General features: G+C 39.8%; 1 protein-coding gene and 1 long non-coding RNA gene across 9 annotated transcripts in view; one reads left to right on the top strand and one right to left on the bottom strand.

Moving 5' to 3' along the window:
• Positions 1-3,430, top strand: part of LOC124868921 — a 37,529-nt gene extending 34,099 nt beyond the window's left edge. Inside the window, exons 4-5 of the long non-coding RNA XR_007038429.1 lie at positions 2,453-2,541; positions 3,294-3,430. This is a non-coding gene — a long non-coding RNA (uncharacterized LOC124868921). The remainder of the gene's footprint in view (positions 1-2,452; positions 2,542-3,293) is intronic.
• lrba (LPS responsive beige-like anchor protein) overlaps positions 1-13,858 on the bottom strand; it is a 255,966-nt gene that overhangs the window by 140,712 nt on the left and 101,396 nt on the right. For all 8 annotated transcript variants that reach the window (XM_047366563.1, XM_047366561.1, XM_047366565.1 and 5 more), the window contains exons 34-35: positions 9,479-9,543; positions 6,805-6,913 (exon numbers count right to left, since the gene is read on the bottom strand). In XM_047366563.1, coding sequence (XP_047222519.1) covers positions 6,805-6,913; positions 9,479-9,543 — 174 coding nt within the window. The remainder of the gene's footprint in view (positions 1-6,804; positions 6,914-9,478; positions 9,544-13,858) is intronic.

The following is a 13,858-nucleotide window of genomic DNA, read 5'->3' as shown; positions in this document are numbered from 1 at the left end:
GGATGTTGCAGGCAGCAGATCACTCTCCATGGTGCCTCCAGACTCTGTCACGTCTGTCACATGTGCTCAGTGTGAACCTGCTTTCATCTGTGAAGACCACAGGGCGCCAGTGGCGAATTTGCCAATCCTGGTGTTCTCTGGCAAATGTCAAGCGTCCTGCACGGTGTTGGGCTGTGAGCACAACCCCCATTTGTGGACGTCGGGCCCTCATACCATCCTCATGGGGTTGGTTTCTTACCGTTTGTGCAGACACATGCACATTTGTGGCCTGCTAGAGATCATTTTGCAGGGCTCTGGCAGTGCTCTTCCTGTTCCTCCTTGCACAAAGGCGGAGGTAGTGGTCCTGCTGCTGGGTTGTTGCCCTCCTACGGCCTCTCCTGGTAGCACCTCCAGGCTCTGGACACTACGCTGACAGACACAGCAAACCTTCTTTCCACAGCTCGCATTGATGTGCCATCCTGGATGAGCTGCACTACCTGAGCCACTTGTGTGGGTTGTAGAGTCCTTCTCATGCTACCATGAGTGTGAAAGCACCACCAACATTCAAAAGTGACCAAAACATCAGCCAGAAAGCATAGGTACTGAGAAGTGGTCTGTGGTCCCCACCTGCAGAACCACTCCTTTATTGAGTGTGTCTTGCTAATCGCCAAAGATTTCCCCCTGTTGTCTATTCCATTTGCACAACAGGTGAAACTGATTGTCAATCAGTGTTGCTTCCTAAGTGGACAGTTTGATTTCACAGAAGTTTGATTTACTTGGAGTTATATTGTGTTGTTTAAGTGTTCCCTTTATTTTTATTAGTAGTGTATAAATAATTGTATGATTGTTATAAAAGTTTATGTGCTCAATTACTCCACTCTTAATTGGGTCTCCTCCCAGTGAGACGTGCCTGTAAAAACCTCTGAAGAGCGGCTCATTTTGATGCAGAGGAGCATCGGCTCTACTTTGAGCTCCTCTTGGATGACGGACCTCCTCCTTATTTTCAAGGGCTGTGTCCAGCTACCCTTTGGAAGAAGCTCATTTTAGCCACTTGTATCCAGGATCTTTCATTCATGATTCATATCTCATGGCCATAGGTGAAAGGTGGAACACTGGTAAATAGAGAGCTTTGTTTTTCGTCTCAGCTCGTTCTTCACCACAACCGACCGGAGCAGCCCCAGCTGCTGAAGAAGACCCAATCAGTATGTCCATCTCCCACTCCATCCTACCATCACTCGTGAACAAGACACCAAGATACTTCAACTCCTCAGCTTGAGGCAGAGATTAACCCCTAACCCTCAAGGGGGCAGTCCACCTTTTTCTAGTCGAGAACCATGGCCTCAGATTTACTTTGAGCAGCTGACTCTCATCCCGGCAGAGAACTGTTGCAGTGCACACCGGAGGTCATGACCTGAAGAAGCCAACAGAAGCACATGCGGAGGTTCCTTTCTAGTTTGTGAAATGCGATGCACTTTCCTTGGAGAGATTTCTAGCACAGTAACATCTTTACTGTAGTAGAAATACTCTAAAACCTTTGTGAACCATTATCCAAGTCTAGATAACAACTATATTGAATGTTTTTCTTTTTTATGATGATCCAGACTGTCTTTTGTCTGTCTTATGGTTTAAGCTGGACTACAATAACACAATGTAATGAGTTTCTGCTCAATGTTAATGTCATTAACATGGGGCGATGGACCAGCTCGTTTTACAAGCCCAGCAGAGGAAACCGAGGCGCCCAGTAGTAATTAGCTGCTATCATCTGGCTTTCAGGGTCTCTCGAACAGTCAATTCGATTACTCCGTATAACAGCAGGAGATGAATTAGGGGCTATATGAGAAAAGGATGAGGCTGAGCAGAAAGGAAAGGTAAGGTGAGAAAGAATAGAAATGACTTGGGTCTTCCTCACTCTTCCCTATCTGGACCTTCTTATCTGCCCTTGTGCCCCTGAGCCCACCACATTTCATCCCTAATGAACAGCCCCATAAAAAAAGGTAGTTCGATTTCTCCCTCTTCCTTTCTATCTCTCGGGCTCCGTCTTTTCTGTCCCTCTGTGCAGGATATTCGTCTATCATTCACTGCGCTGGACCAGAGCATCCGATCTGCAGATCTCCTTCACATTAAGGATCCTATTAGATAGAGAACCCTAAAAGGTAATTGGATTTGCCCCTAGTTATCTTCATCTCTGTTTCACCCTGAGCCCACTGTAATAACTTACTCTCAGGGCCAGAGATAACTCAATTCAGGTCCACAGAGAGCCAAGTGAGTGTGAGTGAGAGACGGAGAGAGAGACGGTGAAGAAGAGAGGAGAAAAGCATATGTTAGGTCTCTGAGGCAAAACAGTATCTAAATCAAAAGGTCCCTCTATCACCGCCTTCAAAGATATAAAATCTGACAGGAATGAAACATAAATTTGTTTTAATGTTTTGAATTATTTTCTTTTTGAAATTTGTTGCTGTTGTGCAACATCTAGCTCTCCTACAAGCTCTCGTCAGCAGCATCCTGGCTTCCTGTGTAACAGAGGAACATCCAAATCGGGACACTGTTGAGGCAGATTGAAAGGTGGGTTTCTCCAAAGTAGAAATACAATAACTAGGCCTATGTCTCTGCAACCCATTTACAGAGAGACATTGCTTTAAAATGGCGACATAGCTGAAAATTATTTCGAAACCTCCCACCCCCACCCGGAGGGCGGCACGTTTCATTGGCCTGTTATTTTTATTGTGGCAGTGCAAAATGAAACCGTTGGCTCCAGCAGGTTCAAACAGAGCTTGTATGGAGGCAAAAATCAATACGGCAATATCAGAGCAAGACTTATCAGAGGCTCACTTCTTCTTAGAGGTCACAGAGGAGCAACTGCATTTAAGTGGGGAATTCAATTGTGAAACATAGTTTGAGACAAGCTCTGCCGGACATCTGATTAGGGATGAAACAGTGGAGGGAAAGGTACAGGTAAATGTTACAACTCAAAAATACAAAGCGTAGAAAATATTCTTACCGTTAACACAAAGCCAGTTTTATGCAGCAGCTTTAGGTTAACGCACAGGCCACAACAAATCAAAACGTTTCGCCCTGTGTTGCATGGTGTTTCCGCTCAATAAAATTTGGCTTTTTGGATGTCTGCTTTTATTATAAGGATCAATGTATGTTTGCTTTTGTTTTGGTAAATTGATTTACAGAGATTGTTTTCTGCACAGCTCTTTTAAGGTCCCAGTACAACAATTTAATCAGGTGGAGGACTGGACATTGACAAAGCCACTGAAAACAATTGATTCTTCTTTTTAACTCTTCTGAACAATTGCTGCTTTTTTTAGGATCATGTCCTGCCGATGACCCAGCTGGCTCCAAGCTTCAGTTGTTGGACAGATGCTCTACTCAACAATACGCTGGTATACAGATGAGTTCTTGGTCAGCTGGGTGATAAGGTAACCAGATCCTTTGGCTGTAAAAAAAAAGTCCAAATCATGATCTGTCCACGACGATGTTTAAAAGCTGTTACGGGTTGTTTATGCCGATATGCTGTGTTTGGTTTCTCCAATATGTGCAATATGACCAAACATCTCCCCTTTTTATCCCATTTGTCCAAAATACACCGTTACAAACATCTTGTGATTCATTAAAATGCAACTTTAAAAAACCTACATCAAGCTGCTATTTTCTTTTTTGGAGAAAAGAGGCATTTTCCGGTCATCAAGAAATAGACTCGAGACTGGAACTGGTCAATTTTCAATATGATCAGTGTGGATCGGTGGCCCCAGTCAGAAACTATAAAGAAAAAGATTTTTTTTGTCCAATTCTGAGCGCTACCAGGTTGATATAACAGTAAAGCTCATCAGTGAGGAAGTACTAAAGACAAATTTTGTAATCTTTAGTATCAATAAGGTAATTATTAAGAGAAGGTGATCAAAAATGTATTCAGAGGAAGCACAAGAGGTGTCACTCTCCAAAATGTTTCCATTTGTGAATATTATTTTGCTGTGTTGAATGATGGACCTCAAATTGGTTGGAAATGGCTTTATGACTCTTCCCAGATTGCTGGGCAGTAACAGTTGCTTCTCTGGTTTCTTTCTTCCCGACATTGTGAAAAAACAAACCTTTGTACTTTTTTAGAGGTGGTCAAACTTGCTATTGACTAATTAATCAAGTACTGCTGATCAGCAGTACCTGGCTACTATGTTTTCTCTTAAATCCAACGGAAGGTCAAAGGTTGTAATCAATTTGACCCAAGACTGACACAAACCTTCTTTTTCCACTCACTCTATGCAATACCTATCGTCACAAAAATAGACTATAACCGAACAATGATGAAAAAATGACCACAATGTTTACGGATTAAAACCAAGTACTAATGACAGCAAAAATCAGTTCAGTGGGAACTGAAAAAGTAAAGAGGGTACCGGTAAGGTCAAAGCAGACTGCAGGCTTTTACAGCTGCTCTGTTCAGTCTGAAAGGTCTGTTGGACAGCTCTCCAAAATAACTTTACATGTTAAAATCTTAAAATGTACATCACTTTGGGATAAATGAAGTATTTTGGAACTGAACAAGTTTTATAAAGTGGTAAAAGAAGAACCTGTTTTAATAGCACAGATAAAATAAAAATCTTACAGTTGATGGAAAGATAAACATTGAACAGAAAATTTGTTAAAACATATAAGAGGGCCTTCCAAAACCGGAGGACTTCCCACAATGCCTCTAACTTTCAACAGGTACAATGACTCTAATTCGCTCAAATGTAAAGGAGTCCTTTCCTTGAACCTTTGAAAATCAGCATAATATTTTACAGTAAAGTGGGGGCAGAAGGTGAAGGGTGGATGTGGTGGGTTTACACACAGTCAGACCTTCAGACCAGCACCTTTCCACTCTGTCTGCAGCTTTTAGTACTGGCAGGTTTCTGAGAAACGAGCTAGACAGGGATGAAAACAGGGGAGGAGACCATATCCCTGTCACTACCAAAATACACCCCCAGTGGGAGTATAATGGACAGGATCCCAGCAGGACAGGAAATGATTTTGGTGAGATTCAGAAAGCAGAGGGTGGAGTGTAGCAAAGTTTGACGAGGAAGAGGGCAGCGCAGAGCGGCCGCGGGTCCTGCAGCTACGCCTGAATAGTGGTGTTTGTGCTGAGAACTGGTAGGAGGAAAAGTTATGCTTCTGGGGCAAGTCTGCAGCTATGGCTAAATTAACACAACGTCTGGTTAGGGATGTGCCAAGCATGTTTAAGAGTAACGACCACTTCTTTGAAAGCAGTTTAAGTTGTATAAAGTTAAAGCTCCAAAATGTCGACTATCAAAGTTTAAAAAGTCTAAAGCAACTTTTACTTATTTTTTTCATTGCATCACAAAAGTTTTCACATCCTGTGAACGTCTTTATATTATGTTACCTTAAATCCACAATTTCAATGTTTTTTATTTGGACTTTATGTGACAGACCAACACAAAAAACTAAATTGTAAAAGGAAAGACATTTTTTTTTTTTGCCACATTTAGTCTTAAATAAAAACCTTTTACTGTAATACCCCAAAATAAAAAGTGCCTTCAGTAGTGACATAATTAGTGAATAGAGTCTGCCTGTGTGTAATTTATTCCCAGGATTAATTCAGCTGTTCTATGACCAAACAGCATCATGAAGACCAAGAAACATAGCAGACAGATCAGGTTTAATGTTGTGGTCAATTTAAACCAGGGTTAGGTATTAAAACCAAGCTTTGAACAACACAGTACATTGTTTAATCCAACATCCAAAAATGGAAAGAGTTTGTGATAACTGCAAACTCACCCAGAATGGCCGTCCACCTAAACAGACGGGCCGGGTAATGAGAGCGTTATTTAGAGAAGTAGCCAAGAGGCCTCTAGTAAGTTTGGAGGAGTTGCAGATATCCACAGTTCAGGAGGCAGAATGTCTTGACAGCAGAACCGTTAGAAGAAGTAAAAGCCTTTGTTTGCAGTTTGCCATGAGAGCTGTAGGGGACACGGCCTGCTGGGCCATTTGGAGGTCAAGTGAATATATAGTAGACTGTACATACCGTCACTGGAAAAACCTTTCCCTGTTCTAACATATATATATATATATATATGCATTACCCACTGTAAGTATTGGTTTCATAGGTTTTATGTTGAAAAAACTGGATTTGGAGAATGGTTTCTTCTGCCTGAATTTGTTATTTTGTAATCCTGTTTTTTGTTTTATTTGTGTTTATGTTAGTCTGGCACATAACTTTCTATTTTTGTTAGATTACATCATTTTTAAATATTAAATCAGATGTTATGATCAGTTACTCAGTACTTGAGTAGCCTTTTTACCAAATATTCCTTTGCTCTTACGTGAGTAATTTCTTGGAATGCTATTTTTACTTTTATTTGAATAAAAGTATGTTGAAGTAGTGTTGCTCTTACTTGAGTACAATTATTCACCTCTGCCCGCAACCAGAAAAGGGGCAAACAATTCAGTCTCAGTTGTGTCCCTCATAATACCATCACGGCACTGAAAAGTGGTTCTACAAACTGTTGACTCAACAAATGCAGATCACAGATGACAGGTTTTTTATTTGATAAATACTAAAAACAAGGTAGGTTTTCCTTCCACTTCACATTCATTTTGTTTTGGCTCTATTTTGCATCAGTCTATCATATAATATTCAAACACAATACATTAAAGTGTGGGTTTGCAAAATGACAGAATATTAAAACCTGTAAAAACGACATTTTGGTTGTAAGCGGAAGAAATTGGATGGATGGAACCATTTTCTGCATTTAGTTTCTTACAACATTTCTGTACATCTAAAGGGAATATTCCATAGATGAAATGAATCATCTTGCATAATCTTACCTCAAATTCTGCATGCTTATGAATATCTTCAGCCCGCTGTCTGCTCAGGATAAACTCGGCCTCATTCGCGACACGAACCAGGTGGTCCTTCATTGTGTGGCTGAGGAGTCTGGGGAAGAGTGGACATGGTCATCAGTAAAGATGTCAAAGTACATTTCATTCCCCAAATGTTAAGGAAGACAATACGGATGTCAATCAAGATAGTTACTGGTGAAAAATATATAATTAGGGCTTCAGAGTATTTATAGCAGGTTTATTTACTGATACTGGCAGAAAAGCAGCCATGTAACATCCATAAAATGCTCAGAAAGAACCGTGCAGAATTAGCAGAAAATCCAATCTGGAAACAAAAGCAACCCAGATTTGTCCTGGGGTGCAGGTGCTAATTGATTTGTTAATGATACGCATCTGACAAGAGGGAGGATCTCTGCCCGTGTTACTACACATGTACTCTATCTCCCTCCCCTTATCGGTGTTGATGAAACATGCATGTGATGTGTGCGCATGTTAGTGTGCAGGTCAAAGAAAACTCTCCACAGGTCAGAGCTGTGCAAAGTGGAACAATAACAGAGCAGAGGACAGGGAGGAGAGCTGGAGGGCAGACTGGAGGTGGGAGTGGAATTCAGCAGCTAGAGGACAACTGTAACCTAAGCCTGCTGTTTCAGCACAGTGCAGCAGGGGAGCAGAGGCACCGGGGCCCCGTCACCTCCATAACCTGTGTGGCTGTACTCAGGCCTCACTATCAATAACCCAACAACTGACCTTCTTTATGGTGCTCTGAACTAATGCTCGCACATGTGGATACTGTCAGAGGCTGGAATAACCCTTGAAAGATACCAATAAAATGCTCTGAAATTAAATTGATTTTTTAGCATAAAGCAGGTAGGATGGCAACTTGTTCTTTAACTCCTCTCTTCCCTACCAGTGCAGATTTAGTTTCCCTACCTTATTTATCTTTGATATTTATCTTTGTTCAGTACTTACGCTTACAGATAAAGTTCTTGAAGATAATTTGACTTGACTAAAAATGCAAACATCATATCATTAATTACACGGCTTAATTGGCTATTAGAAGGTGATCGAGATTGAGTTGAATTAGAGCTGGCTCGATGTTTTACCTTTAGGCGTTGTGGTTTCTGGCCGGTGTCTGCTGCTTATAGAAACGACATGGGCACTTCTATAACTTCCAGAAGAAGTTAAAATCACTGTATTCAGACCCAGGACAAGTTTTTATGAAATAAGCAGTCAAGAATTGACAAAAAGGTCTAATTTTAACAGAATATTAGGTGTCAATTAATAACCTAAAGAAATGTCACCCCCAGCTTTAAGTATGAACTGTGGCAGGTGTGGTGACTAAACTTGAAATACCCTTGATAAGGTCTGAGTAGTTAAGAGATTTGTAATTCAATTTGGATTCTGGCTTCAAAAATCAATGATTGAAATTATATCAACTGAACAGGCAGAGACCCGTTATTCCCCTTTCCCAGTTTCTATTGTGTTTTTTGAGTTTTTTTACACTGAAATCAAGCTTGGGTTTGGTTCTGATCTTGCTTCTAGACCAGGATCAATTCATCACACTCAGCTCAACAGTGTTTGGCTTCAGCTAGACAAAAATGTGAAATCGTACCAGGTCCCAGGTCAGTCGCATGTAGAGAAACACGACTCCTCCAGTTTTTTTGGTGCTATTGTGTATAATATTAAACATTAAAAATATGTAAAAAAGGTCATTTTGATCATGACCTTACCTCGTATAACCATGGAGAAAAACATAAGCTTATAAAATAATTATTTCTCCAGAAAATCCATAAGACTGTAATAGTAACTTTACAGTTCGGATTCTAACTGAAAACATCATTTGTGTCAACTAATTTATCAAGAATAATGTTTTATCAAAGCATTAATAAAAAAGATTTTTAAAGACTGATTCGCTTTAAACATTCACCTTTAAGGTAAGCAACTGTTACCAGTAATTACTATCTTAGCTGGGATAACTGCAAACCCTTAAAAATCAATTACAACTCGTCTTTTGTCCATGTCAAGTGCCCGTCCTGTTAATCTAGTTAGATTACAGAGGGATTAGGAGCTGCCGATTGTAAAAGCGCTGCACAATGGCAGAAAGCGGGCCATTGTGAACCAGAAACTGATGAGAAGCCTGCAGAAATGAGGAGTGAAACAGGGTTACTTATTGGAAAAGGATGGAAAAATCATGATGCTGGAGACAAATAGCACAAGACATTTAGACAGAAGAAATTATTACAAATAGATAAAGGCTGGGAAAGAAAGGCATAAACTGACAGATGGACAGTGTGAAATCAAGAGTGATTTCCCCTGGTGTCACAGAGGAACCAGCAATCAGAGCTCCTGTCACCTCCTGCCTAACCTCTTTCCTTTTCCCAAATCCCTGTGGGATGAGCAGGTATTGAACGGAGCCTTGAACTCACAGGTCCTCCATCCTCACTCACACCTAAAATCTCTCTGCTCTCTCAGATCATTGATTGTTGTCCAGAACCCTAAAAAGCCACAACATCACAGGCATGCTCAGGGGATTTTGGGGCCTGAGGGGGCTGTGATGTGATCTCCACCAACCATGGAGCAATTGGTCAGCGACCAAAGAGAAGATAATGAGGTGCTGATATAAAAAGAGAGAGCAAAACAGTTGGTGTAGGTGACCTACCTGCCTTCGTTCACCAACTCGATGAAAGCCAGTCCTGCATTCTTCTGGATGGAGTTCTGCCATTCCTGCACAAAAACAAAAGGGTCTTAAATACCAGCAATGACACAGTTAATGGAAAAAAGACCTAATTGTTTGGTTCTCTTGACTTGATATGAGACAAGTGTGTCATTAGGTTCAAATCGTATGCAAAAAAAGCCCCACTGCAAGGCCCAAGGTAGAGGGCACCTCAACAACGACACCGTTTGTTTAAATATGGCTTTAGCTCCATCGATGTTGTCCTATTAGAGCAACAGATCTTCAGGAAGATAACTAGTTTTCCTGGTGTACCGGATCATCGCATATTCAGCATTATAGTGCTGTCTTTGAGGCATGCCCTGCATTATAAGTCAGCTCTAACTTCAAGTTAGTCCATTATTTATTGCTACAGTTTTTATGATGGAAAAAAAACAACTTGTTGAAGCACTGTGACATTTTGTCCCTTCCTACTTCCATGTCATAACCATAACCAAAAAGGTTTATGCACATGTACCTAAACCACTGCATACCAAATAATTTATTTGTTGGGTATTTCCATGCGCCAGTGATAAGCACTCATACAAATCACGTATAACTGTATATTTTCTAAAAACATTGTACTTTAACACATTAAAGACCAAAATAATTCAAAGGCTTGTCAGATTTAGATGTAAAATTATTTTAATTCAACCAACACGTTTATTTTTATTAAATAATTTGTATTTATATCTAAAAATGGCAACAAATTATTCATACCCATCTCAATTGTCAGCGGAAAAGTCTTAATTGGCTTCACAGCAATCTAATCCTTATAACAGCTGGGCAGCTGTTTGCTGTTTCTACTGTTATTTTCATGACTTATCTTCAGTGACTAGTCCCTCGTCTTCGAGGTTGGAAGGCCTCCTTGCCATTACCCTAATCTTTAGCTTGCTACACAGATTCCACATTGGTTTCAAGTCAGGACTCCAAGACATAACTATTACTTCCAGTTGGAATAGATATGTTGGCAAAATTAGATGATCACCTCCAACCTAATTTTGCCCAGGGTGTAAATAATTTTGGATTCACAAAAATGTATATGTTTTTACCTTCTACAAAACATCTGAAATCTAAGAAAGTGTAATTTGGTGTTTGATCTGTTTCTGATATATTAGTAGTGCTTGTGGAGTGATAGGAGGGATTGCAGCAAAATCAAAGCCACTCTGCTTCTGTCAGTTTTACCAATCACCATTTTATCATTAACTCACTTTCATTATACAATATAATAATTTGGATCAATTTGGGGTTGGAGGTGGATTCATTTTATTTAAATTTGCACTGATTTGGATTCTATATAACTGGGTAAGAGTCACTGAGACCAGATTTGTTGTAATTTGGTGCTATATACATTTTATCTTAACTTAACAACCTAATTTAAACGTAATCCTGACCTAATCTTAAATTTAAGGTAAATTAAACCCACCTTCAACTTAGCCTGATTTTCAGCTAAGATAAACTTAGGCTAAACTTTGGTATAAATAAACCTAAGTTTAAGTAACATAAACTTAATTTTCAGCTCACTTAAACTTAAATTAAACTTTATGGTCACCTTTGATTAACTAAACTTAAACATACATTTAAGCTAACTTAGCCTAAATTCAGGAAGAAGCCAAGTTAAATGTGAGTTCAGCTTAAATAAATTAAAATGTTGCAAAAAACTGAACTGAAGACGCAGTGGATTTAATGAACTGTTTCTAATAAATACATACATGACAAAACGTTTAATAGAAGTCAAATATCCTGAGTACAGCCGGGGCAGGTAAAATCTTGATGTTACGATGAAAATTACAGAGAGCCACGATATCTTTCAGCACAACACCATGCCACTTTAGTAAGAAGACTTAATACTATTCAACACAGTTAAAGTGGAATGCTTCCTATTTTGTCCATGGATTCTACTTTTATCCCACCTCATAACTTTAAAAAGGTACCAAGTGCTTCAGTCATCCAACTGATGGACATCAGTGAGCATGCCAGTGAACGCGAGTGAAAGACGTGCTGAAAGTGCATTTATCACAAGTAAACTCACAAATTTCTCTGACTAACGTTATGGTTGAAGGTGTCAGTCTAAACAATCCGACCACAGCCGACGGCGACTAAATCCTCAGCTTGGACAGGGACAAAAAGAGAGGGGAAACTCAGCGGTCACCATCTCTCTCATGTTCTGTTCAATATTTCAACAGCTTCAATGCAACCGTCAAAAGAATAATAAAGCAACAAGGTCATGGGTCCTGTCTGAACCTTAAAGAACCCCCCCCCCCCCCTCCTCTCAGGGGACATGATGAAAATATGTGAATAATATTTCAGCTTGGAGACAAAAACTACAAAGCCACAAAAAAAAAAAAAACAACCTTAATATACTTTTTTTTAATGTTCAACTCTTCTGAAAATGTGAGTATTTGACAGAAATATTATTTTGAGTTACAAAACATTTAAGTAACAAAACAGCAAAGGAAAAAGTGAGAATGAGAATGAATGATTTAGACTCAGCTGTCATCATCTCCTGAGCTGATAGAGGAAACTGTGTGTTTATGTAGAGACTAGCTTTTCAGTAAACCCAGAGATCCCACAGGGAGCAGGATATCAGCACTACAAGGAGGAAGGAAAGATCCATTTATAAGAATTTTCTTATACCCATCCAAACATATTTGTACATGTGTGACGCGTTTAGAAACCATATAGCTTTTCCCTGCTCAGCACAACAAGTACAGAGCTATCAAAAGCAATCAACAGTACAAGCAAGGAGAACCATTCTTCCAAACGTTCTGCTCACTGTCACTCTGTAAGCAACTACACGTCCCACAGAAAACATTACACTTAAGCTCAATTCAGAACCGCTTTTTGTCCTGCAGGACCATATTGGCATTGACCGTGTTTACAATACTTTCCAAATAAAGAGGGCACAGTGGGAATAGAAGTCTGGGCTTGGGAGACGGGAGACAGGGAACCGGCGTGGAGGACTGGCAGACGTTACTGTGGAGGAAGCATGTGAGAGCAGCCGTGGGGCTTTGGCTGAAGCATGGAGTGCAGTTGAGGGATATTAACCATGAGCGTAAGCCTGTGGGAGTGAGGTTACTCTACACAAGGCCTGATTTGGTGAGCCAAGTTTCAAATAAACACCGCAGGAAGTAAGGCAGTAAATAAAGTTGGAACCTGTGGTAAAATTCTACAAAAGCATCAGTCAGGCTTTGACAGAACAAAACTGAGCCTCCTAAGGACTGTAACATAAAAACATATTTGTGTTTTAATTCAAACATTTGAAAGCAACAAACCCATGATACAAAATATGAAGAATGGTTCCATTATCTGTTTGAAATCAAAGAGAAAACGAAGGGAATAGAAAAGTATTCACAGCCCTTCAACATTCTCGCATGTTGCCTCATTACTACCCTAAACTTTAATGTTTCACTTTTATGACACAGACCGAAAGAAAATAGTGTATATATTTGTGATATGAAAAAACACAGGTTTTCATTTTTTTAACAAATAAAAAACTGAAAAGTATTTGTATTTAGCCCCCAGATTAAAAGTTTGTAATACCATGTTTCGCTGTTCTTCCTGCTGCAGGTATGCCAGTTTTGCACACCTAGAGACGAACCCGTTTGCCCATTTGTCTTAGCAAAATCTCTTTGATTGGATGGAGAGCTTCTGGGAACATCAGCATTTAAGCCTCTACACAGGTTCTTAATCAGAGTTAGGTCTGTACTTTGACTGGGCCATTCTTCCACAGAGTACACAATGACCTAAACCATTCCATTGTAGCTCTGCGTGTATATCTAGGTTCATTGTCTTACTAATTAACCTCTGTCCACATTTCAAGTCTTTTGCAGTTTAACAGGTTTTCTCCATGGATTGCCATATATTTAGTTCCATCCATCCTACTACTTTCCTACTCAGCTGGACATTTCTTTGAACCTGATTATACTATTTTTAATAACTGTACGGTATTTTTCTTATGCTATAAATTTGCCTATGCTGTTCACTCTCTTGTTTGTCCGTTTGATTTTATATTTTAATTCTTGTGTGAATCTGCATGCTTTTATTTTGCTCTCACTTCGTTGCTGCCACAGCTGAGTTTCTCCACTGAGGAAAAATAAAGGGTATTTCAAGTCTATTCAACTCTGACCAGCTTCATTGAATAAAAAGACATCCCCACAGCACAATGCTGCCACCACCAAGTTTCAACATGGGAATGTAGTGTTTGCTTTGCATATTGTCCAAAATGTTCAACTTTGGTTCCAGTTGACCTGAGCACCTTCTTCCACATCTTTGCCTTGTCCGCTACGTTGATTGTGGAACTTCTTATGGCTTTTTCCTTGCTTCTCC

The sequence above is a fragment of the Girardinichthys multiradiatus genome, chromosome 5, assembly GCF_021462225.1.
Source record: "Girardinichthys multiradiatus isolate DD_20200921_A chromosome 5, DD_fGirMul_XY1, whole genome shotgun sequence".
NCBI lineage: Eukaryota > Metazoa > Chordata > Actinopteri > Cyprinodontiformes > Goodeidae > Girardinichthys > Girardinichthys multiradiatus.
The sequence above is the reverse complement of the archived record's forward strand: the minus strand, read 5'-3'. Positions and strand labels throughout refer to the sequence as shown.